This window comes from Megalops cyprinoides, chromosome 1 (genome assembly GCF_013368585.1).
Source record: "Megalops cyprinoides isolate fMegCyp1 chromosome 1, fMegCyp1.pri, whole genome shotgun sequence".
In the NCBI taxonomy this organism is placed as follows: Eukaryota; Metazoa; Chordata; class Actinopteri; order Elopiformes; family Megalopidae; genus Megalops; species Megalops cyprinoides.
In genome coordinates, this window is record NC_050583.1 from 7,272,240 (window position 1) to 7,298,107 (window position 25,868).

At 52.6% G+C, this 25,868-nt stretch overlaps 1 protein-coding gene across 3 annotated transcripts in view; it reads left to right on the top strand.

Moving 5' to 3' along the window:
- The window catches only part of LOC118785675 (CREB-binding protein-like), a 60,929-nt gene that overhangs the window by 21,093 nt on the left and 13,968 nt on the right, over positions 1-25,868 (top strand). The window contains exons 2-16 of one of the 3 annotated variants that reach the window (XM_036540911.1): positions 3,224-3,891; positions 12,272-12,451; positions 13,215-13,473; positions 16,324-16,437; positions 19,110-19,343; positions 19,622-19,727; positions 20,637-20,774; positions 21,429-21,546; positions 21,806-21,989; positions 22,199-22,261; positions 23,382-23,503; positions 24,006-24,191; positions 24,316-24,639; positions 25,081-25,260; positions 25,460-25,628. In XM_036540911.1, the coding sequence (XP_036396804.1) occupies positions 3,224-3,891; positions 12,272-12,451; positions 13,215-13,473; positions 16,324-16,437; positions 19,110-19,343; positions 19,622-19,727; positions 20,637-20,774; positions 21,429-21,546; positions 21,806-21,989; positions 22,199-22,261; positions 23,382-23,503; positions 24,006-24,191; positions 24,316-24,639; positions 25,081-25,260; positions 25,460-25,628 (3,045 nt within the window). The remainder of the gene's footprint in view (positions 1-3,223; positions 3,892-12,271; positions 12,452-13,214; positions 13,474-16,323; positions 16,438-19,109; positions 19,344-19,621; positions 19,728-20,636; positions 20,775-21,428; positions 21,547-21,805; positions 21,990-22,198; positions 22,262-23,381; positions 23,504-24,005; positions 24,192-24,315; positions 24,640-25,080; positions 25,261-25,459; positions 25,629-25,868) is intronic. The other 2 variants (XM_036541646.1, XM_036542483.1) reach the window with 2 other exon arrangements.

Sequence of the window (25,868 nt, forward strand, 5' to 3'; positions counted from 1 at the left end):
AAAAATGGAAAGGCAACTGTCTTGATGTACTTGTCATTGTCATTGATAATTGCGGGAAGCAAAGCAAACGTGTCGTGATGGATGAAATATTTGAGGAGAATTTATGCCATAAGTGGTTAACACTGATTTTACTAATGGTGACTGGCTCAGTTACCATTCAAACCTGATTTGAATACGTGACCATCCAGCTGGCTTTTTAGCACTCAGCTACAGCCTTTTTTGTTTCCAGAGTGAGTCCTGCATATATACATTTCAGCTGAACAGTTGCTTTAGCTTTGGCCTTTAAAAATAAATATTGATGGTAAGTGGTAAATGTTGATTCCTTTTATCATCAGCCCTGTCTGCATCTTCCATTTTTCCTTAAAATCAGAATGTTGTCGTGTTCATAACCGCCGGCTATGTTTGCCGGTCATTGTGATGTTAATGCTAATTTGTAAATGAATGAAAATTCATTTCATACATTAATGGAAAAGTAACATGGCCTATTGTGGGAAAGTGGGTCATATTGAAAGAAACAGATTTTTATATGTACTGAATTTAAGACAAATTAATGAATGTGATGCGTTTGTTTAATGAGTTGTTGTTGAATACTCACACACTCCTTTGGAATGGCTCAATCCACAAATAAACAGAAATGTACTCGTCGTGCAGGCGGTTAGGGACCGTGACGTGGGCGCGTTGGGACAGACACAAGTAGGTGTTGGTTCTGTAAGCCGGAGTAACACTCTTCAGAGACAATGACTGTGGCGCTGAGAATTTTCTGCGCCTGCATCGCGTCCAGGATCTGCTCGTCCGGCCTGAGATGACCTTTCCGCACAGCCGGTCGGTGCCTGCTGCCCCAGCAGCGGCCGTTAGCGGCACAGTCTGCGTTCGCCTCCGCCGTCCTGCTACGTTCCTGCATCACTACGGGTCGTTCGATAGAGGAAGCAAGCTAAAAACCCTCACATTCGACGTACGACATGAACGTAAATAGACACAGTGAACTCTCGTGGTGCCATTCTTCTTTACTGCAGCTTTTGAGACAGTGTGATGTTTTTTTTTTTGATTGCATGGGGACCGAAGGGTTCATGTGATCCTTGGTGCTGGATCCCTCTTGTAGTTGTGTGAGAGAGATGGCGTTGTGGTAGTGAGCTCCAAATTCAAATGGATTACGCCTCTTGCTCTTCAGCAAGGACATTTATAAGGAAAAAACTGATTCTGTGCATCACTTATGTGACGTAACCCCAAACTTTCATAAGACACCGCACCAAGGCAGGGGTGGCCACCGTACCACGTGGCAACTGGAGAAAAACACAACTTCTTACAGGTGCCTTTGTGCCACAGACACCGGTGGCAGTGCCTTAATACCAAGCCTAATAAAAGTAGCTAGCAGCTCCCAGCCCCGGCTGCAGGTGCCTGTCTGTGAGGCCGCTGCTGTCCCGGGTATGAAAGCTTCCCAGACTGCAGGAAGCAGCACCCATCAGCAGCTGAAAAAAGAGCACAGGAGCAGAACCCCCCCCCCCCCCCTTCAGCATCATGTGGCTGCTGTAGTTTGTTGCACCAAGTTGCTCACTGACCCCCTCTTCAGACAGCCTTTAAGAGTATGCAGCATTTTCAAAAGATGGAGTACATTTTTCCCTGCTAATGAAGCTTCGTTTATTAGCCTTGGTTAGCCTAGCTTGGTTTCACAACTCCTCCGTCTTGTTGAGAAAGGCAGGCGGACTCTTTGAGCTTGTTGTTATTTCCCTGTTAACAAGGGAAGCTAAAAGGGTTGGATCAAATCAGACCCCAGGGCAAAGTCAGAACTTTGGGGGACTTGGGTCAAATCAGAAAACCCCAAAAGGGTCAAATCGGGACAGGAGTTTGAATTGCAACTGCAGGAAGAGTCAGGTCTAATATAAACAAAGAACCACCCAGCTGCTACAAGTCCCGTGAGGTATGGAGCTCGGTGCTCTTCGAATGGAGTCATGACGGCGGGATCCAAGGTACACGGCAACTTTATAGAAGTCTCACGCTCTGGGTTAGCTCATAGTGGCATGTAAGTAGGCCTAGCAGATTTTTCCTCTCTGAGAAGTTTCGAAGAATTGGATCAGAGTAAAGTGTATCGCAGACATTTTTTGATTTAGAGTCTGTGTTTAGATGAGTGTTTGCACACCGTTATGGCCAAGTGGAGAGGAAGTCTTTGATGTGTCATGTAATGCAGTGGCTCCGTGTCCCAAAGTGACCACCTGGCTTGCGTTAACTAACTGGCGCCGCATAACAGATATCTAGCTGTCGGATCGACTTAGGGTTCTAATAGACTGTGAGCCTCAGCTGGTTATAAGATCAGGATGACATGATATGAAGTTGACAGACAATCTGCCTTTTCCAAGTTTTCCATTTATTCACAGCCGGCGATGCTTAAAGCAAACTAGGCACCGTCAGCCATCGGTGCCAGTCAGTGCAGTGGTTGTGTCGTAGCATCTAAGTCACAAGAACGAGTGACTACATAATATCTGCAACAAACAATTATGGTAGCGTACAAATATACGTTTCACACTTTAGAAACCGAGGTTCATCACTGCAGTTATTACAGAAATCCTTACACTGTAGTCGCACACAAGTCGTGCGGGTTTCAACTGGAAAGTAATTACACTGTAGCTCCCACGGGTTTTAATTATTTTTAATTGATTTTATAATTCGATGCTGAAGGTACAAATGAGAGTACATTTATATTGAAATTGTTCGTTAATTTTCCTTTTGGGATAGGCGTCGGATGTAGCTTTGACTTTTTAACGGGGAATGGGAACCGTGCTCGTGATGCCTTACAGCACCCCTGCAAACTGGAGGGAGTAGCGAGCGAGCACTGTCCTGAGATCAGTGTTTCTGCACATGTGTATAGGGTCATTCCAACAGAGAAAGCGTGTCCCTCTCATTTCCTGTCTGCGCACGCTGCTCCTGCAGTGAAATGCTACCGCTGACCACTGTGGTAACACCAACCTTATCAGCCATGCTGCTTTGTTGACTTGTTTTTATGGATGGTCTTACTAATAGCGGTATATGAGGTTTTTATTGATCTCTTTTATTGATCCTGTTGTTATTCCTTTGGCTGCTTTGGCGTTTAAGTATGACTGCACGCTGGAGAATGTGCTGAGTTCGGACCGAGACGTTGCTTGGCCATAGTGCGATAGTCTTTTATGGATGCTGATTAGGAGCACGGTGTGGCTGACCGTACGCCCGTCTCTCTCTCTTCCCCCTCTCCCAGTAGACTTGGTCTCGCTGTTCGACCTGGAGAACGACCTCCCGGACGAGCTGATTCCAAACGGCGGGGACCTGGGCCTGGTGACCATGCCCTCCAACGGTGGCGGCGGCGGGGGAGGGGGCGGCGGCCTGGGCGGAATGGTGCCGGACGCTGCCTCCAAGCACAAGCAGCTGTCGGAGCTCCTGAGGGCGGGGAGCGGCTCCGGCCTGGGCCCGGGCCTCAACTCCGGCAGCCCCCAGCCGGGCATGGGGGGCCAGCTGGGGGCGCTGGGGAAGAGCCCGCTGGGCCAGGGCTCACCCTCGCCCTCCCACCCCTCCCAGGCGCAGAAGCAGACGGCCGTCCCCACGGGCCAGGGGGGCGGCGGCGGCGGCATGGGCCTCAACGCGGGCTTCAACCAGGCCATGCTGAACAGTGGCCCCGGCCACGGGCTCCAGCAGGCCCAGGTGATGAACGGCTCGCTGGGGCCGGCCGGGCGCAGCCGGGGGGCGGCGCTGCAGTACCAGGGCCAGGCCATGCAGGGGGCGCCGGCGGTCGGGGGAGCGACGGGAGGAGGCGGCGGGGGCGGGGCCGGCGGCACGGGGAGCGTGCTGGCGGAGACGCTCGTCCAGGGGGCGCCGCAGGCAGGAGCACACCCCGCCATGAACGCGCAGCAGGCCGGGAACATGAACAAGGTGAGTGCGTACCGTCCCTGCGTAGCGATCGTGTCAGTGTGAGGCTGCCGTGCTTCATAAGGTCATCCAAGCACAGGCAGTCAGGGCCGCATTGACAGAGCCTCTGTGGGGTTTTTTTTTCCCCTCCCATACTGCTTTGTCTCATTGTGTTTGACAGTGACAAGTGGTGTTTGTTTTCTGCTTAATTGCCCAATTAATGGGCGCCGTGATGCTCAGAGGTGTGCCATAAAACGAGGGTGATAAATTCCGGAGTGGCGCGCCGGGGGTGGTGTAAAATGTGGCGGACTTCGGACCCGGCGCCCGCCATTATGCGGAACACCTTCACTGGGCTTTCCCCACGCGTGCAGGTCCCTGCTTAACCTGCCGCGGGGGGGCGGGGGGGGGGGGGCGGGCTGTGCAGACTTCTGTTTCGAGATGTCACCCGCCGACAGGCTTGCCTGAATGTTAGCAGTCTGCTGGTAGACCTGTATTTCACTGGCTTTCTTTGTGTGTTCGTGTTTATGTGATTATATGGAATATTGAAGTGTGAGGCCCGCTGCCTTTTAAACAGAAGTCTGTGTTTACACCAGCGCGTCTGCAGTACCCTGCCTTCACGGCTCGTTGGCCTCTGTTAGGGAAGGGCGGCTGGGAACAGCCGACCGAAAGCGGATTTTGGCTCCTTAAATCATTCGCGTGCAGCGTTCTGTAAAGTTAGACCCGCACACGTGACTGGACCGCCGAGGGGTTCACGTTTCTTTGCGGCGCTGTGGTTGACCGCTGAGTTTTTGAGGACCAGCGGTGACGCAGTTTGTCGGTGCCTGTCGGTGCTGTTGCTGTTGCGCCTGGACTCGGACCATCAGGACTAATTGGCTGCTCACTGCTGAATTGGATCAGCTGGATTTGATAGCACTGGGTGGTTATCTGCTGGGGAAGTAATGTTTGAAATGAGACAACTGAATTCAGTGCGCGAGGGGAGATATCAGCGTCAGGAAGAGGGAGAGCTATATCTGCACTGGGTGGAAAGAGGTGTCTGCATTGGGAAAAGAGATGTATGCATTGTGAGGAAATGACTATATACATTGGGAGGAGAGAGATGTCTTCAGCTGGAGGAGAGAGAAATCAGCATTTTGGGAAGAGTGATATCTCCAGTTGGAGAAGAGAGATGCCGGCATTGTGAGAAGAGATATTTGCAGAGGGAGGAGAGAGGTGTCTACATTGTGAGGAAGGATGTCTACATTCAGAAAATAGAAATATCAGCATTGTAAAGCAAGAAAGAGAGGAAAAAATCAAAATTGCCAGGCGAAGGAAAGCTAAGAGAAACCGGCATAATAAGTGGAAGGAAACCAGCACTGCGAGTGTAGAGAGAGAGAAACCTGTCAAGAGCAGTCAGCCAATCACCGACAGGCCAACCTGCCACACAGAGAGCAGCTCCGCCCACTCTCCGCTTCCTATTGGCCAGATCCGACTCCATTCACATTTACTTCTGGCCTGTGGAGTTTATTATAGCTCCCAATTTACAAAAACGGCAGACAAAAAAAACAGCAAAGCGGCTGCTGACTCGGAGCTGCCGGCTCGGAGCTGCCGGCTCGGAGCTGCCGGCTCGGAGCTGCCGGCTCGGAGCTGCCGGCTCGGAGCTGCCGGCTCGGAGGTGCCGACACGGAGGTGCCGACGCGGAGCTGCCGGCTCGGAGGTGCCGACGCGGAGCTGCCGGCTCGGAGGTGCCGGCTCGGAGCTGCCGGCTCGGAGGTGCCGGCTCGGAGCTGCCGACACGGAGGTGCCGGCTCGGAGCTGCCGACACGGAGCTGCCGGCTCGGAGCTGCCGGCTCGGAGGTGCCGACACGGAGGTGCCGACACGGAGCTGCCGGCTCGGAGGTGCCGACACGGAGGTGCCGACACGGAGGTGCCGACACGGAGCTGCCGGCTCGGAGGTGCCGACACGGAGCTGCCGGCTCGGAGCTGCCGGCTCGGAGCTGCCGACACGGAGCTGCCGGCTCGGAGGGTCCGACTCGGAGCTGCCGGCTCGGAGCTGCCGGCTCGGAGCTGCCGGCTCGGAGGGTCCGACTCGGAGCTGCCGGCTCGGAGCTGCCGGCTCGGAGCTGCCGGCTCGGAGCTGCCGACACGGAGCTGCCGGCTCGGAGGTGCCGGCTCGGAGCTGCCGGCTCGGAGGTGCCGACACGGAGCTGCCGGCTCGGAGGTGCCGACACGGAGCTGCCGGCTCGGAGGTGCCGGCTCGGAGCTGCCGGCTCGGAGCTGCCGACACGGAGCTGCCGGCTCGGAGGTGCCGACACAGAGCTGCCGGCTCGGAGGTGCCGGCTCGGAGCTGCCGGCTCGGAGCTGCCGACACGGAGCTGCCGGCTCGGAGGGTCCGACTCGGAGCTGCCGGCTCGGAGCTGCCGGCTCGGAGCTGCCGGCTCGGAGCTGCCGACACGGAGCTGCCGGCTCGGAGGTGCCGGCTCGGAGCTGCCGGCTCGGAGGTGCCGACACGGAGCTGCCGGCTCGGAGGTGCCGACACGGAGCTGCCGGCTCGGAGGTGCCGACACGGAGCTGCCGGCTCGGAGGTGCCGGCTCGGAGCTGCCGGCTCGGAGCTGCCGACACGGAGCTGCCGGCTCGGAGGTGCCGGCTCGGAGCTGCCGGCTCGGAGCTGCCGACACGGAGCTGCCGGCTCGGAGGGTCCGACTCGGAGCTGCCGGCTCGGAGCTGCCGGCTCGGAGCTGCCGGCTCGGAGCTGCCGACACGGAGCTGCCGGCTCGGAGGTGCCGACACAGAGCTGCCGGCTCGGAGGTGCCGACACAGAGCTGCCGGCTCGCAGGTGCCGGCTCGGAGCTGCAGGGCTTGTTTATCGCAGTGTGCAACATCTGTGGTTTCGCAGGAAGTCAATCGGAAACCAGCCTGCAGTCTCACTTTCGAAGAAGATGCAGGCGGTCCTCGCCACATAAAAAAGCGGCAGCCATAACGGGGGGGGGGGAGGATTGGGTATTCTAACGCACATTAGGCCTTGCAAAGTTGGTCTTAAGTAACGCAAGTTTGAATTGAGATCATCAAGAGCCTTTGATGCTGCTGTACTGGCTGGACAGGAAGCTGCAGCTGGCCTGTCTGTTATTTATTTTTTATTTCTTTATACGACGTGCATCTGGCGTAGTAACAGGTCCCAGTGAAAGCTGAAATGACGCAGCGCGAGGGTCGCTCCTGTGGCAGGACAGATCCGTCTCGCGCTTGAGTACGGCGTGTTTGCAGTGTGATGTCCTCTGCTCTGTAACCCCTGTGTGTGTGTGTGTGTGTGTGTGTGTGTGTGTGTGTGTGTGTGTGTGTGTGTGTGTGTGTGTGTGTGTGTGTGTGTGTATCTGCACATGTGTGTGTCCTGTCTGTGAGAGAGAAAGAGAGAGAGAGTGTGTGTGTGTGTGTGTGTGTGTGTGTGTGCTCTGTAACCCCTGAATGAGCCGGGGGGAGCGGTTACAATGCTGTGGCGGTGAAAGGCAGCGTCAGAGCTGGGCGTGCTGGTTTGGCACGGTTTCCGCGGCTGTGGCGTGTCGGGTGTCTGGCGTAGTAAACCCCGCGAGCGTGTGATCTCTCTGGCTCGCGCCGGGCTCACTCTGCACCGTGAGGGGAGGGAACGCCGTAACCCGTGCTGCAGGGGAGGGCCTGTGGCCGTTCAGGCAGGGAGGGTGTTACGGTGGCTGAGTGAGTGAGCCAGGCAGGGCTTTTTCAAGAAAAGATTTTCTCTCTCTCCCGCTCTCTGCTCCCCCTCCCCCCCTTCTCTCTTTCTCTCTCTCTCTCTCTCTCTCACTGCCTGGCCTGGCTCTGGAACAGCGAGTGCTGGCTGCTGTGTTTTGTTGTTTGTTTGAGAGTTGACTGTCGCTTTGCTGCGCTTGTGTGTGCGTGCGTATCAGAATTGACTGCTGCACTGTGTGTATGCTTGTGTTCCTGTGTGTGTGTCTGCACGTGTGTGTGTCCTGTCTGTGAGACAGTGAGTGTGTGTGTGTGTGTGTGTGTGTGTGTGTGTGTGTGTGTGTGTGTGTGTGTGTCTGCACGTGTGTGTGTCCTGTCTGTGAGACAGTGAGTGTGTGTCTGTGTGAGTGTGTGTGAGAGCAGGGTGGCGAGGCTGGGGATTGGCGCCGACACTCAGCTGTGCGGAAAGCTGGTTTCTCTCAGCTCAGCTGGGCCTTTTTATCTCGTCTGCTGGAGCGCTGTCAGTGGCCGAGAGCCGCCAGAGAGCCTGCTGTCGAGCATCAGGGCCTGGGGGGGGGGCGAGGGGGGGCAGGAATAACACTGCGTCCCCTGTGTGCCACCATGCACTGCCTCTCCACTCACATTCAAGTCAAGTGGGCGGCGGTCAAGCCGTGCATGTAATTACTGTTTGATTGGTAGCGTGGAGATAATGTGTAATTTTCGCTTGCTTTGATAGGAGCGCGCAGCGTTTGGGGAATTTTTTTTTTTTTTATTGTCCCGCTGCTCAGGCTCCACCCCCTCAGTGTAATTGTGTTGCTCGTTTTGTTGAGCTGGGAGTTGTGCCTGCTTTTGACATGGTGGGAAGCAGCGGTTTTGTCTTCAACACTTCTGTTGTGGCTGGGCCAGTCGGTGCCTGGATTTACATTACGCTACATTATTGGCATTTAGCAGATGCTCTCATCCAGAGCGACTTGGATAGGTTACAGTTTTTTTTTTTTAGGTTATAGCTGGATATTTACTGAGGCAATTCTGGGTTAAGTGCCTTGCCCAAGGGTACAGCAGCAGTGCCCCAAGGGGGAATCGAACTGGCAACCTTTTGGTTACAAGTCCTGCTCCTTAACCACTGTGCTACACTGCCGCCCTGATTTGGAGCTGTTTGGAGGACAGTGGTCCTCGCCTGCAGCAGGGTCGTGGGGGCTGGTCGGTGGTTCCCTGTTCTTGGTGTTTGAGGTACTGCCAGCTTGTCATGGGGTCACGACGGCCCTTAGCTGTCAGCGTCAGCCGAGCACACAGTGTTTGCGCCTGTCTTTCTCTCTGCTTGATCTGATTCACACTGGGCATGAGCTCATAATACGATACGCCTCACGAAAAGGAGTTCATAAGACATTATTAAAATGATATTCCCTGAGAAATAATGCAGATAACTAAACAAAAATAATGGCTATTAAAGTTTTCTTTCCAATCCTTTCTTCAGATATCAAACCCCTGTTCGTGCTAATATTCAGAATGTACCACGGGTTTAAGTGCCATGTCACTTTTATAAAATGGATCCACAATTTGCCAAATTCTGCTTCACGAGAGTCTTCTCAAAGTAAGAATGAACGTGTTCTATTGAATGTATGGAACTGCTAATGAGTAGTACACAGCATGTTATAATACTTACAGGAACTTTCCTAGTGTGCGCTGTCTTAATAGTGCTGCTGGATTTCCTAGTTAGTAGCGATGCAACGGTACACGGTATTTTGTCGAACCGTTCGGTACGCCCCCTACGGTTCAATACGCACATGTGAACCGCCGTAATACGATATGCCTGTCATTTTCCTATAATTTCCAGAACTTGCTTATTGCACTGCAGACTACACGCGCGTTGTACACTCAGATCCACAGAACGTCTCTGGAGCCTGTCAGAATTTCCCTGGAGCCTATCAGCGCTCTGTATGCAAACACGAGCTGGAGAAGAGAGGGGAAACTAAAGACAAACATGTACGGTCACACCGGTGTGATTTGCCGTTTGGCGCGTATGCTAAAAAACGGTGCGATCTAGGGATGAAACGGTTGCGGGTAAAATTCCTGACGGTTAGTATTACCGTTTCAAATTTTAATTATCATTAAAACCGTGGTTGATTACCGTGCTTTGAAAAACTCACGTTAAATACTGCCTAGCATCAACCGAAGTTAGCAAGTCTCCCAGACGCAGGTGCGCAGGCGCAGCATGCAACGTGGGTTTGTTTTGCGTCAGTGAAAACAAGGCGGAAGGCAGTGACAGCGCTCCGGAGATATAAATGTTCATACCGTTTCATCTCTAGTGCAATTAGAGCACTAGATTGGAAAAATTCTAGCTAATTTTATGTTTGCGGGAACAGCGATTTAACATTTAAAAATATAGCAAATGCTAACTGAAAATAATGAGAAGCTTAATAACGCTAATGAAAACTCAAAACATGTAACGTAACAGTCGCGCTACATAGCATAAGCATACGTTACTATGCGAAAGGGTTAAAAGTTCAGTAAATGCTTGATGTTTCCAAAGTCAATGAGTTATCGTGTTAAATAATCGTGATCTCAATATTGACCAAAATAATTGTGATTATTATTTTTGCCATAATCGAGCAGCCCTACTAGCCAGTCATGCTGCCATTTTTCTGAATGGAAAGTTTTATTTGTCGGTATGCTAAATAAAGAGTTCATTGTTTAAAGGGTGATGTTTTTTATTTTTTTCTTAAATATAAAGATACCGAAACCGTACCCTTACCGTGACCCAAACCGCGATGCATACCGAACCGTGGGCCCACTGTACCGTTACATCCCTACGTAGTTAGCGGGTTAACAAGATGGCTTTTGAGACATCTTTATTTCATAGACTTAACGTTGCATGGGAGAGTTTAGCTGCTAGTTTACTAACACCACTTCTTGAAAGACATGGCAAGTGTTTCTTTGGTAACTTAATTTAGCTGTCAGTGATTTGGATTGGATCAGTTACAATATGTATGTTTTTTCAATGCGCAATGGTATCAAAATGATGTATGAAATTCCTTTTACCTTTGATGTAGGAACAATGGATGAAGACTAATTGTTTTATGAAGTGCTTTTTTCATATCACTGCTGAGGACCGGTGGACAGGACATGTAATGCTAGTGAAAATGTCGTCATGTTTCTGGATAAATGTGTAAAATTGCAGTCTAGCCAGATTTAATCTAGGTCACATGCTAATTTGATTTCTAGGTATGTGCTTTCAGGGCCATAAAACATTTTTTTCATTTTCTGTTTTTCCGTAATTTGAAATGATGATTTTTTTAATTCACACCAGATTTACCAGATTCAAGCAAAATGTCAGAATTCTTGTATCACACAAATGTGGATGGGAGCAAAAAAACAACGTTGGCATTTTGCTAGGAGTTTGAGGCTAACTTTACATCACTTCCCTAAGCAGAAAAAGTGGGGGGGAAAAGATAGCTTCCATTGTAAGCCCACAGGCACACTGGCATTCGTTTGGTATGAGTAGCGCTATTAAGGGGCTGCCGTGTATTTAGTCTAAACAGAGATCTAAGAATGTTACTATTTTGAAGTGTTCATGTGCACATACCGACCTGGCGGTAAAAGAGAAAGTCTGAGGTGAGGGGCACATCGTGTTCTTTTAGCGCGCGTGGACAGTGGCACCTGCTCGGATGGTGCTCCGCGGTGCCACTTTCGGTTCGGATGCTCTTTTCCCGCGTGTGAACGGTCGGTGGCTGGGTTGGCGCACGGCTCAGCCCTCGCCAGCTGCCGCGTGCCACGCGTAGGGTGGTGCCAGCGTCCCTGGCGCGGGGCGGGGGTGGCCCGTGTCTGCCGGACAGCAGCGCGCTTATCAGCGGGGCGTCCAAACCCCCCCCCCCACGGACCCTGCAGGCGACGGCTGCAGGGGAGATTTGTTAACAAATGCACCCGTCTGTTGGTACAACTGGGTCAGCAGCTTCCCCCCTGCACAGAGTGTCTGGGGGAGCGACGGGGTGTAGATGTTAGCGCTGGTACAGGCCTTTGGCTGATTGCTCTTTCTCCGGGGCGGGGGGAGGGGGGGGGTGGCTGAGGGGGAAACGGGCCTTTTTGGGCCGGCGCTGTCTCAGTGTGCGAGGAAGCAGTAAGAAAAACGGCGGCGTCCTGTCGGCTCCGGGCCTGAGGCTGGTGCTGTGTGCTCTCCGTTTGCTTTATCACGGTGCAGGATCAGGAGCTCGCCGAGAAAATTACACTCGCAAATTAGTTTCAAGTAAGAGCTGGGATATTTAGAGAACTACAATCAAATGTAGTTGTTTGGAGGAAAAAAAGTTGTGTGAAGCTGCTTTGAATATCACCTAGAAGTAGATGTGTATTGTGTTATTTGAAAGGACTTCATTTATTGCTTACTTTAATATGTTGAACAACGAATAAAGTTGGTAGTAAGATTTTTTTTTTTATAGAATAAAGGAGCAGCAGTCCAGTTAAAAGTTGCCCGGACACTCAAACTACATGGTAGTGAATGTAGCTTGTTTGAGTGTGCAGTGAATTTGTAGGTGTGGTGAAATGTCATTGCTGATTACCTTTCATAGAAGCAGCTACTGTGTGACTACAGCTCTGGCCCTAAAATGGACTTGCAAAATGGCCACACTTCTGTTTTCAGTCTTGTGTTTTTTGGGTAAAATGCAGCACTGGCAGGAGCCCAGCCTGCCTTTCATTAAAACAGCCCTAACCGATTCCCCCCACCTTTCTTCCCCCCCTCTCCAGATGGGGCTGCCAGGGAACAGCGGTCCCTTTGGGCAGCCTTACGGGCAGGGTGCGGGACAGCAGCAGCTGGGGCCGACGGGGGTCAACGCCCAGCTCCAGAACAAAGCCCCCATCTCCAACAGCCTGCCACCCTTCCCCTCCGACCTGAAGGGCGGCGCCGTCTCCAGCGTGCCAAACCTGGTGAGTAACCCCCCTTGCCTGCCCCCCTCCCCGAACACGCAGCACCTGCTGAGAGCTTCTGTGCCCTCATGCCGGATGCAGTCGGAGTAAAGCTAACAAGCCGCTTTCACCTTTTTAGACAAAAAAAAAAGAAAACAAAAAACAAAACTCAACAGTTAGCCAGAGAGAGAGTTTTTCAGCATTGCGTAATGGCAGTTGAGGCGAAATGCTTTTCAGCAATTAACATAGCTCTGTTAATGTTAGCCGATGCTGTGTCTTGATAATATTAATGGTCTCTGTGTCATGTCTGGCTGTTTGTGTTTCTTCCTCTCTTTCCTCACTGCCCCCTCCATTCCTCCTCTGCACTCTTTCTCCCCCCCTCTCCTTTTCGCTTCCCCACCGCTCGTTCGATAATTTCACACCCCTTCCCCCCCTTCTCTCTCCCTCCCTCTTTCTCCCTTTCTCCCACCCTTTCTATCCATCTGTCCCCTCCTCTCCCTCCCTCCCTTCATCCTCACTCTGTCCCCCTCCTTCCGTATGTCTCCCCCTCTCCTTCTGTTTTGCCCTCCCTCCCTCCCTGACCGTACCCCCCACCTTCTCTCTCCCCCCCCCCACCCCTTTCTCTCCCCTTCTCTCTCCTTCTCTGCACCCATCTCTCACCTCTCTCTCCCTCCCTCCACCCTGCCTAACCTCTCTCTCCCTCCCTCCATCCCCCCTCTCTATCCCTCCACCCCTCTGTTTCTCCCCCCCCCCTCTCTCTTCCTGGCCTCTGGTGGCGCTGTAGCCCCAGATGCAGCAGCAGCAGCAGCAGCAGCAGCTGCCCTCGGTGGGCATGGGACAGGGCGTGTCCGCGGGGCCCACCGCCGACCCCGAGAAGCGCAAGCTGATACAGCAGCAGCTGGTTCTGCTGCTCCACGCCCACAAGTGCCAGCGGCGCGAGCAGGCCAACGGACAGGTGCAGGCCTGCGCCCTGCCCCACTGCCGCACCATGAAGAACGTCCTCAACCACATGACCCACTGCCAGGCCGGCAAGTCCTGCCAGGGTGAGAGCGGGCGCGCTTTGGGGCGGCCGTATCGCAGAAGGTCAGGACATGGTGATTTTAAGAAGGGCGAGGAGAAGCCCGAGGGTGCTGTTACTGTCCTTTCGGTCCATGCCGTCAGTCGGTTTCAGGTGTGAGACGCACAGCGCGCAGGCCCTTTCCTCTGCCCGTCCCGTCGGTCGTCCCAGAATGTCGCCAGTGTCCTATACGGCTTGCGGCAGCTTTCTCAGACACAGCGGTGCTGTCGGGGAGCCTGACATTTTACCAATTTAAATTCCTGTTGCCGTTTGTAATGAAAACATTTTCCCAGTGATTTCAGAGAAGGTCATAAATCTGACCCGCCGTCGGCGTTTTGCCGGGACTTGGATGCAGATGAAAACAGAGTTGCAGCGCCTAACAAGCAGGCCTAAAAAAATAACAAGGAGAAAGCAGCTCACAGTTCCTTTTACTCTGCAGAAATTTAACTGTACAACTCGTTGTAAGTTGACTTTTGCAGTCGTAGCTGTCAGAAGGAGACAAAGAGTTAAGTGGAAACTTTTAGAACAAGTAGCTTGCTTTGCCGGAGAAAATGCTAAACAGTGTTGTCAGTTGTGATCACTTTGATCAACGTTTGCGATTTACTCACCAACTGTTCACTGCCGTTTATGTAAGTATTTCTTTACTCCAGTGAATGGTTAGATTGGTGAAGGTGAGAGCTGTATGGATGGAGCTGGTGTTGGAGCTTCATGGACGGGCACGGAGTTTAGGGTTCTGAGACGCAGAATCCCTCTGGTGGTCAAAGTCCCAGCAGCCCTTGGGAGGGGGGAAAGCCTTTGAAAGTCACAGAAAGGTTGTGGAGGGTTTTCAGATTTCCCACTGTCCTTGAAAAGTCATGGAAAATTGCTTGCAAATCTGTGTATTTTTATTTTACAGTGAGTGAATGTTGCCCATCTTTGTTTCTGACTAGATAGCTTGATGTCATTGATTAGCCGGTCTAACAAGTTGGTGTGCTGATGTTGTGAACATATTGACTAGCTTGTTGACTAGTACTTTTTCAAATACCAGTCACTGGTAGCTGGGCTTCACTGCAGAACGCATTTGCATGTGTGTTGTCTGCAAATATATTAAAAGTAATGTTTATGTATTAATAAAAGTAATAACTTACTAATTATTGTTATTGTTAATATTTCTTTAATAGAATTATAATAAATACTTACATAAAACTACATTTCACATATATTTTCTGAAAATAGATTTCCTATTCGGCAGTTCCATTTTCCCTGTAGCTGAAATCTCATCACTGCAGAAATAGAAAAGGCCTTCAGAAATTGTGCACTTCTCTGAAGAGACTCTGAAGACGTCCGTGGAAAGCGCAGGGAAAGTATAGGTCTGATTTAAGTGGGAGCCCTGGAAGTGGGCCTTGCGTAAGCGTGCTGGCGAGCCTCCTGCTTTGTGATTAGCGTTCCTGCGCGGCGCTCGGGTCCCAGCGGGTGGCTGCAGCGCCGTTCCCCTAGATGGGATTTTAAGGCTGTAATCAGGGACCCCCCGCAGGTACTGAAGCGGCTGGTGTGTCCCGCGTCCCTTCTGGGGGCGGCCGTGTTCCGGGAATTCTGCTCGGCGGCGGCCCAGAGATCCGGCGGAAGCCCTGCTCGCTGTGTGTCACTCGGTATCTGTCGAATCAGGCATCTTCTTAAGCAGCGATGGGGATTTCCGTCGTAAAACTACGTCTCGATTCCCCCCGCTCTCAGTCTGCTGCTCCCTTAATTCACTACGCCAGGCAAGGAGAATGCACATCGGAGAGGCGCGGATGTTTCAGGTTTTCTTAACCTTTCAGCGGTCAGCGCCGAGCGTCTACAGTGAAGCCAGTCATGCGTTTCTGGCCTTTGCAGAGGAGAAAAATTCCCCCTTTTTCTTGTGCTTTTATGTGTAATTTCCTCCCCAGTCCAAACCAGGCGGGCGTGTATACAAGCATGCGCCAAATTAAACTTCATGGTGTGGAGCTACAGTTGGCTGTGTTAATGGCAAAGGAACGGGCGAGATTTCGTGGAGTGTTGGTTTACTCTGTGTCACTCGTTGCATTATGCCGCTACCTGTGCCGGCTAGCCACTCTTTCTCTGTCTTAGAAGAGCGCTTTGAATCGGGGGGAACAATGTGCCCCCGGCCACCCAGGCGTTTGGCACCACGGCACCCATGTCTGACGCCCGCCTCCGCGTCTTCAGGCGTGATTCGGGGTTTGTTCCGCGCGGTGGCAGAAGGCACCTCTGTGCGCCCCTCGGTAGGCCCTGTGGTGCATTCGCTGTAACGGCTGCTTCAGGATCATCTGTTATCTGTTTAGCCCAGGGCAGCTTAGCCTCGCCTGGAGCGTTGGACTTTCTGGAGCCTTTTCCTCCACTCGGGTACCCCAGACAGCCGATTCAGGGAATCACAGCATTCACTGTTGCAGCGCATCCTCCCTCCCTCCTGGCTGTACAAGGTTTAACGGGAGCTGGGAGACCCGTGGCACTGTGGCCCTGCACGGCGCCAGCTGAGCTGCCTCGCTTCAATCATGCGTTCACGGGCCATTACCTCGTTACGTTATTTATTCAGCAGCTCGGCGGACTCCCTTACCCAGGGATGTCCGGATCGCACACGCCCGTTTACACTTGGTATTTACTAAAGCAGGTGAGGTGGATTAGTCTGCACGCGGCTACAGTAGTTGCGTCTTACCTAGGCTTTGAACCTGTTTCCATCTGGGCAGGAGACCAGCTGTGTCAGTCCAGGCTGCTAGCAGCGGACAGTGATGGGCGAAACGGTGAAGGAAGGGCTTGTTGGAGAGACGCAGGATCCTCACACCCTCTCTCCCCCTCTCTTTCCCTCCCTCTCTCCTTTTCGCAGTGGCTCACTGTGCGTCCTCGCGACAGATCATCTCCCACTGGAAGAACTGCACCCGCCACGACTGCCCCGTCTGCCTGCCGCTGAAGAACGCCAGCGACAAGAGGAACCAGCAGCGTGAGTGTCCCGCCCCCCCGCCCCGCCGCGGCGGCCCTCCGAGCCGGCGCTCCGCGTCTGACGCGTGACGCTTTATGCACAGCGCACACTCTCATCGTTAACGGAGCGCTTTCACGACACCTGGGTTTAGTGTGCTGAAGCCTGGCAGCCTGCTCTAAGATCATTACTCCCACCCAGCCTCAGCCCCTCTGCCATTGGTCACCGAACGGTGTTCCTCTTTTCAGTTTAAGTTTGGGTGCTTGTGGAAAAGCCTTCTGGGGGGACTGTGTAAAGTGGCTGGTATCTTGGGTTTGTGGTGGGCTGATATGTAATGGGTAAGTCAGTGAAAGGTCATGTAAAGCGCATGGTAAAAATGGCTTGAGGAGTAACATTTCTAGTTCTTTCTTTGTACAAAAAAAGTAACAAGACGTTTCAGCATTCTGCACCTTCCCTGTTTGTGTTTGCGTGTGCATGTGCGCGAATGAGAGCAAGCGAGAGAGACAGCGCCCCCTGCAGGATTTTTCGTCTCCTCAGGGCTGGCTGTGAAAGCACGAGGGGCCGAGCGGATTCCTGCAGGGTCTGTAATCTGAGAACCAGGGGGAGGGCTCTCAGAATGGGAGGGAGGGGGTTGCCGGGTCCTGCTGCCTGATTGGCCGGTTGATCGGTGACTCATTTAAATCCCCCCCTGCTGTAGCGGAGTGCCTGAGCGCGTACGCCGTCTCTCAGTCTCTCTCTCCCAGCACGCAGAGGCGAGGGGCAAACTTCTCAAGACCTGCTTTGCTTTTGCGGGTTTGATCTCTGCTGGAAGGGAAGTTAAATGCAGAGCGTTTGCGCTTATGCGAAATTTGAGTTTTTTTGAAAGGGATTATTTTAAAATCATTGCTATTTTCTTTTTTTTCCCTGTATCAGTATTTTTTCACTGTGGTGCTGTCAGGTCACCGCTTATCCCCCTCATTAAAACCATGTTCCACCATGGTTTTCTAGCAGCTAGCTTTCTTTTTTTTGATTTAGGTGTGATGCTGATAATGACAGCAAGAGTGGAGCCAGTCTAAGCAAGCACTTTATCAGGGTGTACTCTCTTCTATGCCTGTGATCATCGCCAGAGCTGGCCTTAAGATGTGATTGCCTTCCATTCCTGATGCTGCCGTTCGGTTTGGCTGAGAGTGCCGCGCAGCTGGGACCCTGTTGCTAAGTGCTGATTGCTCTGCGTTGCCCGTTCTCAGACGGGGTCTTCAGCAGCGCACAGCTGCAGAACAGCCTCCCAAAGACCATCATAAGCACGGCTTATGAGCGCGAAATCAGACGGGTCGAGCTCAGCCCGCCAATACAAACGAGAAAGTAATCTCAGCGGCCAATGGGATCCAGGCGATCCAGAGTAATTAACACTGGAAATTTGTGTTGACGCTGGCAGGGGTTTAGCGTACTTGGGGTAGGCGTGACAGAGTTATCAGTAGTTCATGCCTCCGCAGTTCCATTTCCATAAAGTTTAAAGTCCAGCTGATTAAACAGTTAGTTCAAATGAAGTAATTTACTCGCTTTACTTGTGCGGTTTGCTGTTAGGAGAGCAGCATGTGACCAGGCATAGAGGGCGAACAATGCAAGCTGTGCAGCAGATTCATTCGGTCGGCCGTTGAGAGCTTAACCTTGTCCTGCCAGAGTTATGCGTGCTGCACTGTGAAGTGTCACAAATCGGCCTCTAAATGTGTGACGGCAGCCCTCTGGAACATCAGGGTCCCTGTGAAAGCGGCCATTCAGGACACCACCTTGAACGGGTCTTGAACGAAAAAAGTCGTTGGACAGAACACTCTGTCTTGTAATTCTATATGTTCCCTAGCAGTTGCTTTGTGTGTGTGTGTGTGTATGTATGTGTATGTGTGTATGTATGTGTATGTGTGTATGTATGTGTATGTGTGTGTGTGTGTGTGTAAAGTGTGTGTGTAAAGTGTGTGTGTAAAGTGTGTGTGTAAAGTGTGTGTAAAGTGTGTGTGTGTGTGTGTGTGTATACGTACATATGTGTGTGAGAGAACGTGTACATGTGTGTGGGCGCATGCTTGTATACCTGTGAATGTGTATGCACACGTGGATATATATGTGTGTGTGTGCGCACGTGAGTGTGTGTGTGCATACCATTTTGTGTAGACCTGTGAGCGTGCTTGTGTGTTTGCGTGAGCGTGAGTGTGTGTGTGTATAAGCGTGTATGCGAGCGTGCCTGTGTGTTTGCGTGAGCGTGTGTGTGTATAAGCGTGTATGCGAGCGTGCCTGTGTGTTTGCGTGAGCGTGTGTGTGTATAAGCGTGTATGCGAGCGTGCCTGTGTGTTTGCGTGAGCGTGTGTGTGTATAAGCGTGTATGCGAGCGTGCCTGTGTGTTTGCGTGAGCGTGTGTGTGTGTGTGTGTGTGTGTGTGTGTGTGTGTGTATAAGCGTGTATGCGAGCGTGCCTGTGTGTATAAGCGTGTATGCGAGCGTGCCTGTGTGTTTGCGTGAGCGTGTGTGTGTGTGTGTGTATAAGCGTGTATGCGAGCGTGCCTGTGTGTTTGCGTGAGCATGTGTGTGTATAAGCGTGTATGCGAGCGTGCCTGTGTGTTTGCGTGAGCGTGTGTGTGTATAAGCGTGTATGCGAGCGTGCCTGCGTGTGTGTAATTGTCTGTGTGCGAGTGCGCCACTCTACCGCTGACTCCCTCTCTGCTCCTGCAGCCATGCTGAGCTCCCCGAGCGCCGGGCTGCAGAACTCCATCGGCCCGGTGGGCACGGGCCAGCAGAGCACGGCCACCATCAACAGCACCACGCCCATCGACCCCAGCTCCATGCAGAGGGCCTACGCCGCGCTCGGCCTGCCCTACGGCAACCAGCCGGCCACGCAGACGCAGGCGCAGGTCCCCGGACAGCCCTCTGCGCAGACGCAGCAGCTGCGGCCAGTCAACGCACTCGGTAAAGGCCCTGTCTTTCCTCACACAGACCGAGAAAGCGCAAAAGAACTTGCTGGAAAAACCCGCAGAGTGAAACGGCAGGAAAACGACACAGTTGTGCATAGTAGACCTAGTATGAACCATAATGTAATATGAACATTATATAATATAATAATGTTGTGACAATGTTCATAATAGACATAGCAGCGTTTCAGCATGTCAGTTTATTTCTGGAGCTGTGTGTGCGCGGGGCGGTCCCCCTAACCAGCCTGTGTGTGTGTCCGTTCCTTGTCCCCGCAGGCACTAACCAGATGAACCTCGGGGGCGGGGGAATGGGTGTGCCCACGTCGGAGCAAGCCAGCCTGCAGTCGGACTCCTCTCTTCCGTCCTCGCTCAACGCCAACAAGTGCGTCTGAGCGCCGGGCACTGTCCCACTAAAAACACTCACACACACACGCACAGTCTCACACACACACACACACACACACACTCACACTCACACACACACCTACATACATATAAACACATATACACTCCTATAGACACATGCTTACTTACATATATATACATACATATATACACATACACAAACATATGTATGCATATTCACATTCCAAAGACCCTGCTTTTTCATCAGTCACCTAAAAAGAACTGTTTTTTTTAATTCCTGAGGGAATTTTTTTTTTTTTTATCAGGGGAAAAACAGGCAATTTAATGCAAATCTGCTCTTTTGTTACACGATTTTACAAAGAGAACGCTCGGGTTGGGCCGATAGCTCAGCGTGTCTAATGAATGCCCTGCAGTTATTTATGCGATTCAAAAATGAAACTTTTGAGACCGAAAACGAAAGCTTGAGATTCATTGTTCATTCAGGGTAGCCTTGCGTAGTGTAAATAATGTAAAGAGGGAATCCTCCTTCTTCCAGTGACTGTAATAATGCATGGGGCAGCAGTGTAGCATAGTGGTTAAGGAGCAGGACTTGTGACCGATAGGTTGCTGGTTCGATTCCCCACTAGAGCACTGCTGCTGTACCCTTGGGCAGGGAACTTAACCCAGAATTGCCTCAGTAAATATCCAGCTGTACAAATGGATAACATTGTAAGTCGCTCTGGATAAGAGCATCTGCTAAATGCCAATAACGTAATGTAATGTAATGTAACGTGTGAGGGGTTTTTTCCCCCAGAGCAGTACGATGGTAGGAAGCTTTGGATATAGCCTAGCCCTAGAGAGCACGCTGCCTCTGTATGGTTCTGCCAGTGCTTCTCCTCTGTGAATGACCGAGTGGCTGAGGAAAGACGGTGTGTGTCTCCCGCAGCCAGCTGATGTCGGACGTGCCTGGCGTGGGCAACATGGGAAGTCTGCCCAACGCCGCGCCGCTGCCCAACAGCGGGGTGAGGAAAGCCTGGCACGAGCACGTCACTCAGGACCTGCGCAACCACCTGGTGCACAAACTGTGAGTGCTACCCCTCACTGCGAGTTAAACTCCCCCAGGGAGATTTCTGTACCTGTGATGGGAGAGTAAAGCTAGCTGTGAGTGCTGTTCCCCTACTGAGAGGGCTTTTTGTGCCTGTGAGGCCTACTTTGAGTTATATTCTCCCAGACAGATTTCTTTGTCTGTGATAGGAATGAGGCTTACTGTGAGTGTTACTACCCCAGAGGGATTTCTGTGTCTGTGATAGGGATGAGGCTTATTGTGAGTTATACTCTCTGAGAGGGATTTCTGTGTCTGTGATAGGGATGAGGCTTACTGTGAGTTAAACTCCCCCAGAGATACTTCTGTGTCTGTGGTAGAAATGAGGTTTATTGTGAGTGTTACTCCCCCGAGAGATTTCTGTGTCTCTTGTAGGAGAGTGAAGCTTCATGGACCTTATGATGTGTTGCTACGTTATCACTGAATCACTAGTTTGACAAATCACAGAGAACCTTTGAGGGTAGAAGTCTTTTTTTTTTTTTTTTGTTTGTATGGATCATTGACTGTTGGCACACAGTCCAGTATGGAATCCATGAACCCTCACTCTCCAAAAACTTGTACTCTCCACTGTATGTGTATGTGTGATATATATGTGCAAGTGTAATGTCATCTAATCCTTTACCTCCTCCACTGCAGAGTCCAAGCCATATTCCCCACCCCAGACCCGGCCGCCCTGAAGGACCGGCGCATGGAGAACTTGGTGGCCTACGCCCGCAAGGTGGAGGGGGACATGTACGAGTCTGCCAACAGCAGGGTACGGCCTGAACGAACGGACGAACCGACCAAAGAAGAGTCCCTCAGGGAAATTTATCATGCGGGATCTCACCCTATGAAATTAATACATTAAAAACTATACGCAACAATAAATGTACTAACCCACAAAACGGTGCCCAGGGAGTGAATGTGTGGCTAATAATAACAGCACTTATTGAAGTTGACGTGCCTGTAGCTGACGCGCCTGTGGTCCCAGCGCTCGTCTCCCAGCTGCTGACGTTTCCCGCGTTCCCCCGCAGGATGAGTACTACCACTTCCTGGCCGAGAAGATCTACAAGATCCAGAAGGAGCTGGAGGAGAAGCGGCGGTCGCGGCTGCAGAAGCAGATCATCCACCAGGCCCCCCTGAACGCGCCGGGGGGCCAGCAGCCGGGCCTCTCCCAGCCCGGCGCGCTGGGGCAAGCGCAGACCGGCAGGCCCCCGAGTGAGTACCGCTGGGGGGGGGTGTCCGAAACATGGGGGTCGTTCAAAGCGTGGACCCGCGCACCTGCATCGGGGCCTCCCTGGATCTCTGGCGGGGGGGGGGGGGGTTGTGAATGCGCGTCTTATTTGGCTCCGCCCTCTAATTCTCGCTCTCTTCCCCCCCCCGGCTCTTGTCTTCCTCCACTTCCTCTTCTTCTTCCTCTTCCTCAGATGGACCTGTGCCTATGCCCAATGTGCCAAATCAGATCATGAATCGCATGCAAGTTTCTCAAGGTATTTGTCCACCCCCTACCCCCTCCCCCCGGGCTGCACCTCCAGCACCCACACCCTGCATCGCCCACCACACCACCACACACAAGGCCAAGGCCACTGCCTGATTAACGCACTGCATCGCTGTTGCATGTCCAGGGGTTTCAGTTACACTGTTTATTGTAGAGTTACACCGAAGCTATGACCTGTGTATTATGTGAAACAAACACACCTTTGCTTCACCAGGGGAGAGCTTGCGTCAGGGTCCAGGTGGTTTTTTCGCGATGACGTTGTGTTTGTGGCCCGCTAGCGTTACAGCTGCTTATGAGCTGCTAGCACTACATAAAGCACACTGCTGTCATTGCGGCCAGGAGCCGTGGCAGTAAGAAGGGAAACTGAGAAACGAGCACGAGGCCAACGCTGATCACAGCGAAGGAGCAGCCGCCGGAGAGAGGAAATGTAGAGTCGCCCTCTTGGTTAGACCGAAGTCAGTGCAGTCTGCCCCCAGCGTTCGACGTGACCTGTCTGTGGCGGGGGCAGTAATGCTGTGTTGCTTCAGTCAGCCTCATTCTGGTTCCAGGTCTGCAGTGGGAAACGGGTGCGAAGAGCTCTTCCGTATTGGCGTTTTCAGGTTTTGCTGCGTGTGTATCTAGCTGCCAGCTGAGCATGATTACATGATTTTACTGACTGCTTTTGACATGCGTGTTTGCGGCTTGGTTTCTTGGGACACTTTAAGTAAAGTGTCCCAAGTAACCAAGCCGCGAACACGCACGTCAAAAGTAGTCATGGGTGGGTGCGTCTCTGGCCTCCCTAGTGGTCGAACGGCACACCAGCAGGAGCAGAGATGTTCTTTCAGAGCGGTCAGCGTTAGGATGCGATTGTAGATCGGCTGCTGTAAAGCAGATCATTTCCACTAAAGCTTTCTTTTCCTGTAGTGGAGGAAATGTGTCATAGTAAATGATTGTAATGTGCTGAGGTGCTGGGGAAACACCAGGCTTTAACAGAACAGCCCCCTGTGCTGCATCAGCCTCCCAGTAACAGCCTGAACATGCACGTCTGGGTGATACTCAGTTAGCAGGCCTCTGACTGTTGCTTCCTGCGCTCTGACTCTCTGTGCGTGTGTGTATGTGTTCCCCCCCCACAGGAATGAACCAGTTCAGCCCCATGCAGATGCAGAACGTGCAGATGTCCCAGGCGCCCATGGGGCCCCGCGCCGCCTCCCCAATGAGCCACCCCGTGCAGATGAACATGAGCTCCGTCCCACCGGTAAGAGAGGAGGAACCAGAGGAGGCCACACCCCTCCCCCCTGCCTGTGCTTGTGAGGGCCAGGCCAACGCTGGCAGACTGTCCACTCTGGACTCACCGCTATCCCTGTTTAAGGGATCTTACCTGCATGCCAGATATTACATGCAGCAGTGTGGTATAATGGTAGGGAGCAGGACGGTTTGATTCCCTGCTGGACCACTGCTGTTGTACGCTTGGGCAAGGTTCTTAACCCAGAATTGCCTCAGTAAATATCAGGCTGTATAAAACTGTGATCTATATAAGTTGCTCTGGATAAGAGCATCTGCTAAATTACAATAATGTAATGTATTATTACATTGTAAGTCAGGGCAGTGGTTTTTGTGCAGACTGTTCTTTCTACCAGCTGTAAATTCATGGGGAGAGGTTAGTGGTAAAGGCAATGTGTTCGTGGTGGCTATTGCTTGGTGGAATAAATGAAGAGCGGAATAGTGAGTAGCAATGTGCCTTTTTTTCCCTCTCCCAGATGGGGATGTCCCCCTCCAGAATGCCCCAGGCGCAAGGCATGATGGGAGGCCACGCCAACAACATGGTGGGGCAGACGCCCAATCAGGCCCAGTTCATGCCTCAGTCCCAGTTCCCGGCCTCCACCGGAGCCATGAACGTGAATGTTAGCCTGAGCCAGCAGGGGGCTCAGAACGCCGTCACACAGGTGAGGAGAACGGGCACACAGAGTGCTCTCACACAGGTGCACGTTGGGGGGGTGTTGTTTTGGGACCCGCAGAGGGGGTAGCGTTTAGTAACGGAGCCGCCATGTCTTCTCTCCCTCCCCGTAGCAGCAGCAGCAGCAGCAGCAGCAGAACGCTAACCTCCCCATGAACGCTCTGGGCTCGCTGGGCCCGCAGTTGCCTACCCAGCCCCCTCTGCGCGCCACGCCTCCGCCCGCCTCCGGCGCGGCCGCTAACCTCCAGCAGCTGCAGCACCCCACCCCCCCGCAGGCCCAGCCCTCCAGCCGCGCCTCTACCCCCACCCCCACGCCCGGGACCCTGCCTGGCTCCACCCCGACGCAGGGTACCCCGCCCGGCCCTGCCCCGGCGCAGCCTCGCACGCCCCAGCTGGACCCTCCCGCCCAGTCCCAACCGCAGCCGCCCACCACCCCGGTGAGCCCACCCAACCCCCCCCCCCCCGTCCCCTTTGGACAGACCCGCCCGCCCTGACACGTGGCAGTTTAGTAGTGTTTCGCTCACTGATAGCTGAACTCATTGGTTTTGTTTGCCGTCGTTTGGGTCGGTTCACTAGCCGAGGGCCTTAGCAGGCTCTGAGATTCCTTATTTGGATAAACCTGTCTGTTGATCTGTCAGTACAGCATTAATTCTATTAATTAGAAATGCTCCGTTTTAAAAGAGAATTTAGAAGCCGTGTTGGATGTATTATTTTCACAGGAGTGTAGAGTAAAGATGGAGTATTTGTTCACAGGAGTATATTGGAAAGTTTGTAAAGAATTGACTGCTGGCGTGTTGTGCCTCAAACCGCCTTAGACAGTGGTGTTACTGGGCATTTATGTGTCTGTTACGGGTCTATTCCCCCCTTCACCTCCGCAGCTGTCCCAGAAGGCAGCCAGCATGGACAATCGCGTCCCCACCCCGGCCTCCGTGACCAGTGCCGAGGTGAACTCCCAGCATGCCGTGCACGACCTGCCCGTCCCCGAGCCCAAAACCGAGGCCCGGGACAAAGATCAGGACTTCGAATCCGGGGGAATGAAGATGGACACCAAAACAGAGGTGTGTCTGCCTGGAAGGGCCCGGCCTGTTCATCTCTCGTCTGTGCCTCTCTTCCTCTCTCCTCATCGTGTAACCTTTGGCCCTTTAACCTTTGACCTTTGGTAGTGTTGGCGAGTAAGATTTGAGAGGACTGTGTTCGTGTTTTCTGGGGTGCTCAGCTCCTGTTTGTTTGCGTGTGCGTGTGTGTGTGCTCCTCCAGTCTGAGGAGGACGGAGGCTCGCTGTCAGTGAAGAAGGAGGAGCCCAAGCAGGAGGTGATGGAGGTGGAGGAGAAGAAGGCGGACGTGAAGACGGAGTCAAAGGAGGAGGAGGAAGGCGGGGCCAACGGCACGACCGCGTCCACTTCCCCCTCCCAGTCTCGCAGGAAAAGTGAGAATGTTTAAAAAAACACGTTTTACATCTGAAACTGCAAGATTACTAATACGCCAATATGATGAGCCCCTGTCTGTGTACAGTCCATACAGTTCATCTGAATTGAACTGCAGTCCTGTGTTAGATGTGAAGGTTATTCATTCATGCAGAAACTGTTCGTATTCATTCAGAGTTCATTCGCTGTGCCCTTTAGCTTTCTGTTTGACTGTGTGTTAAAATGCCTTTTCCCCCCCACTG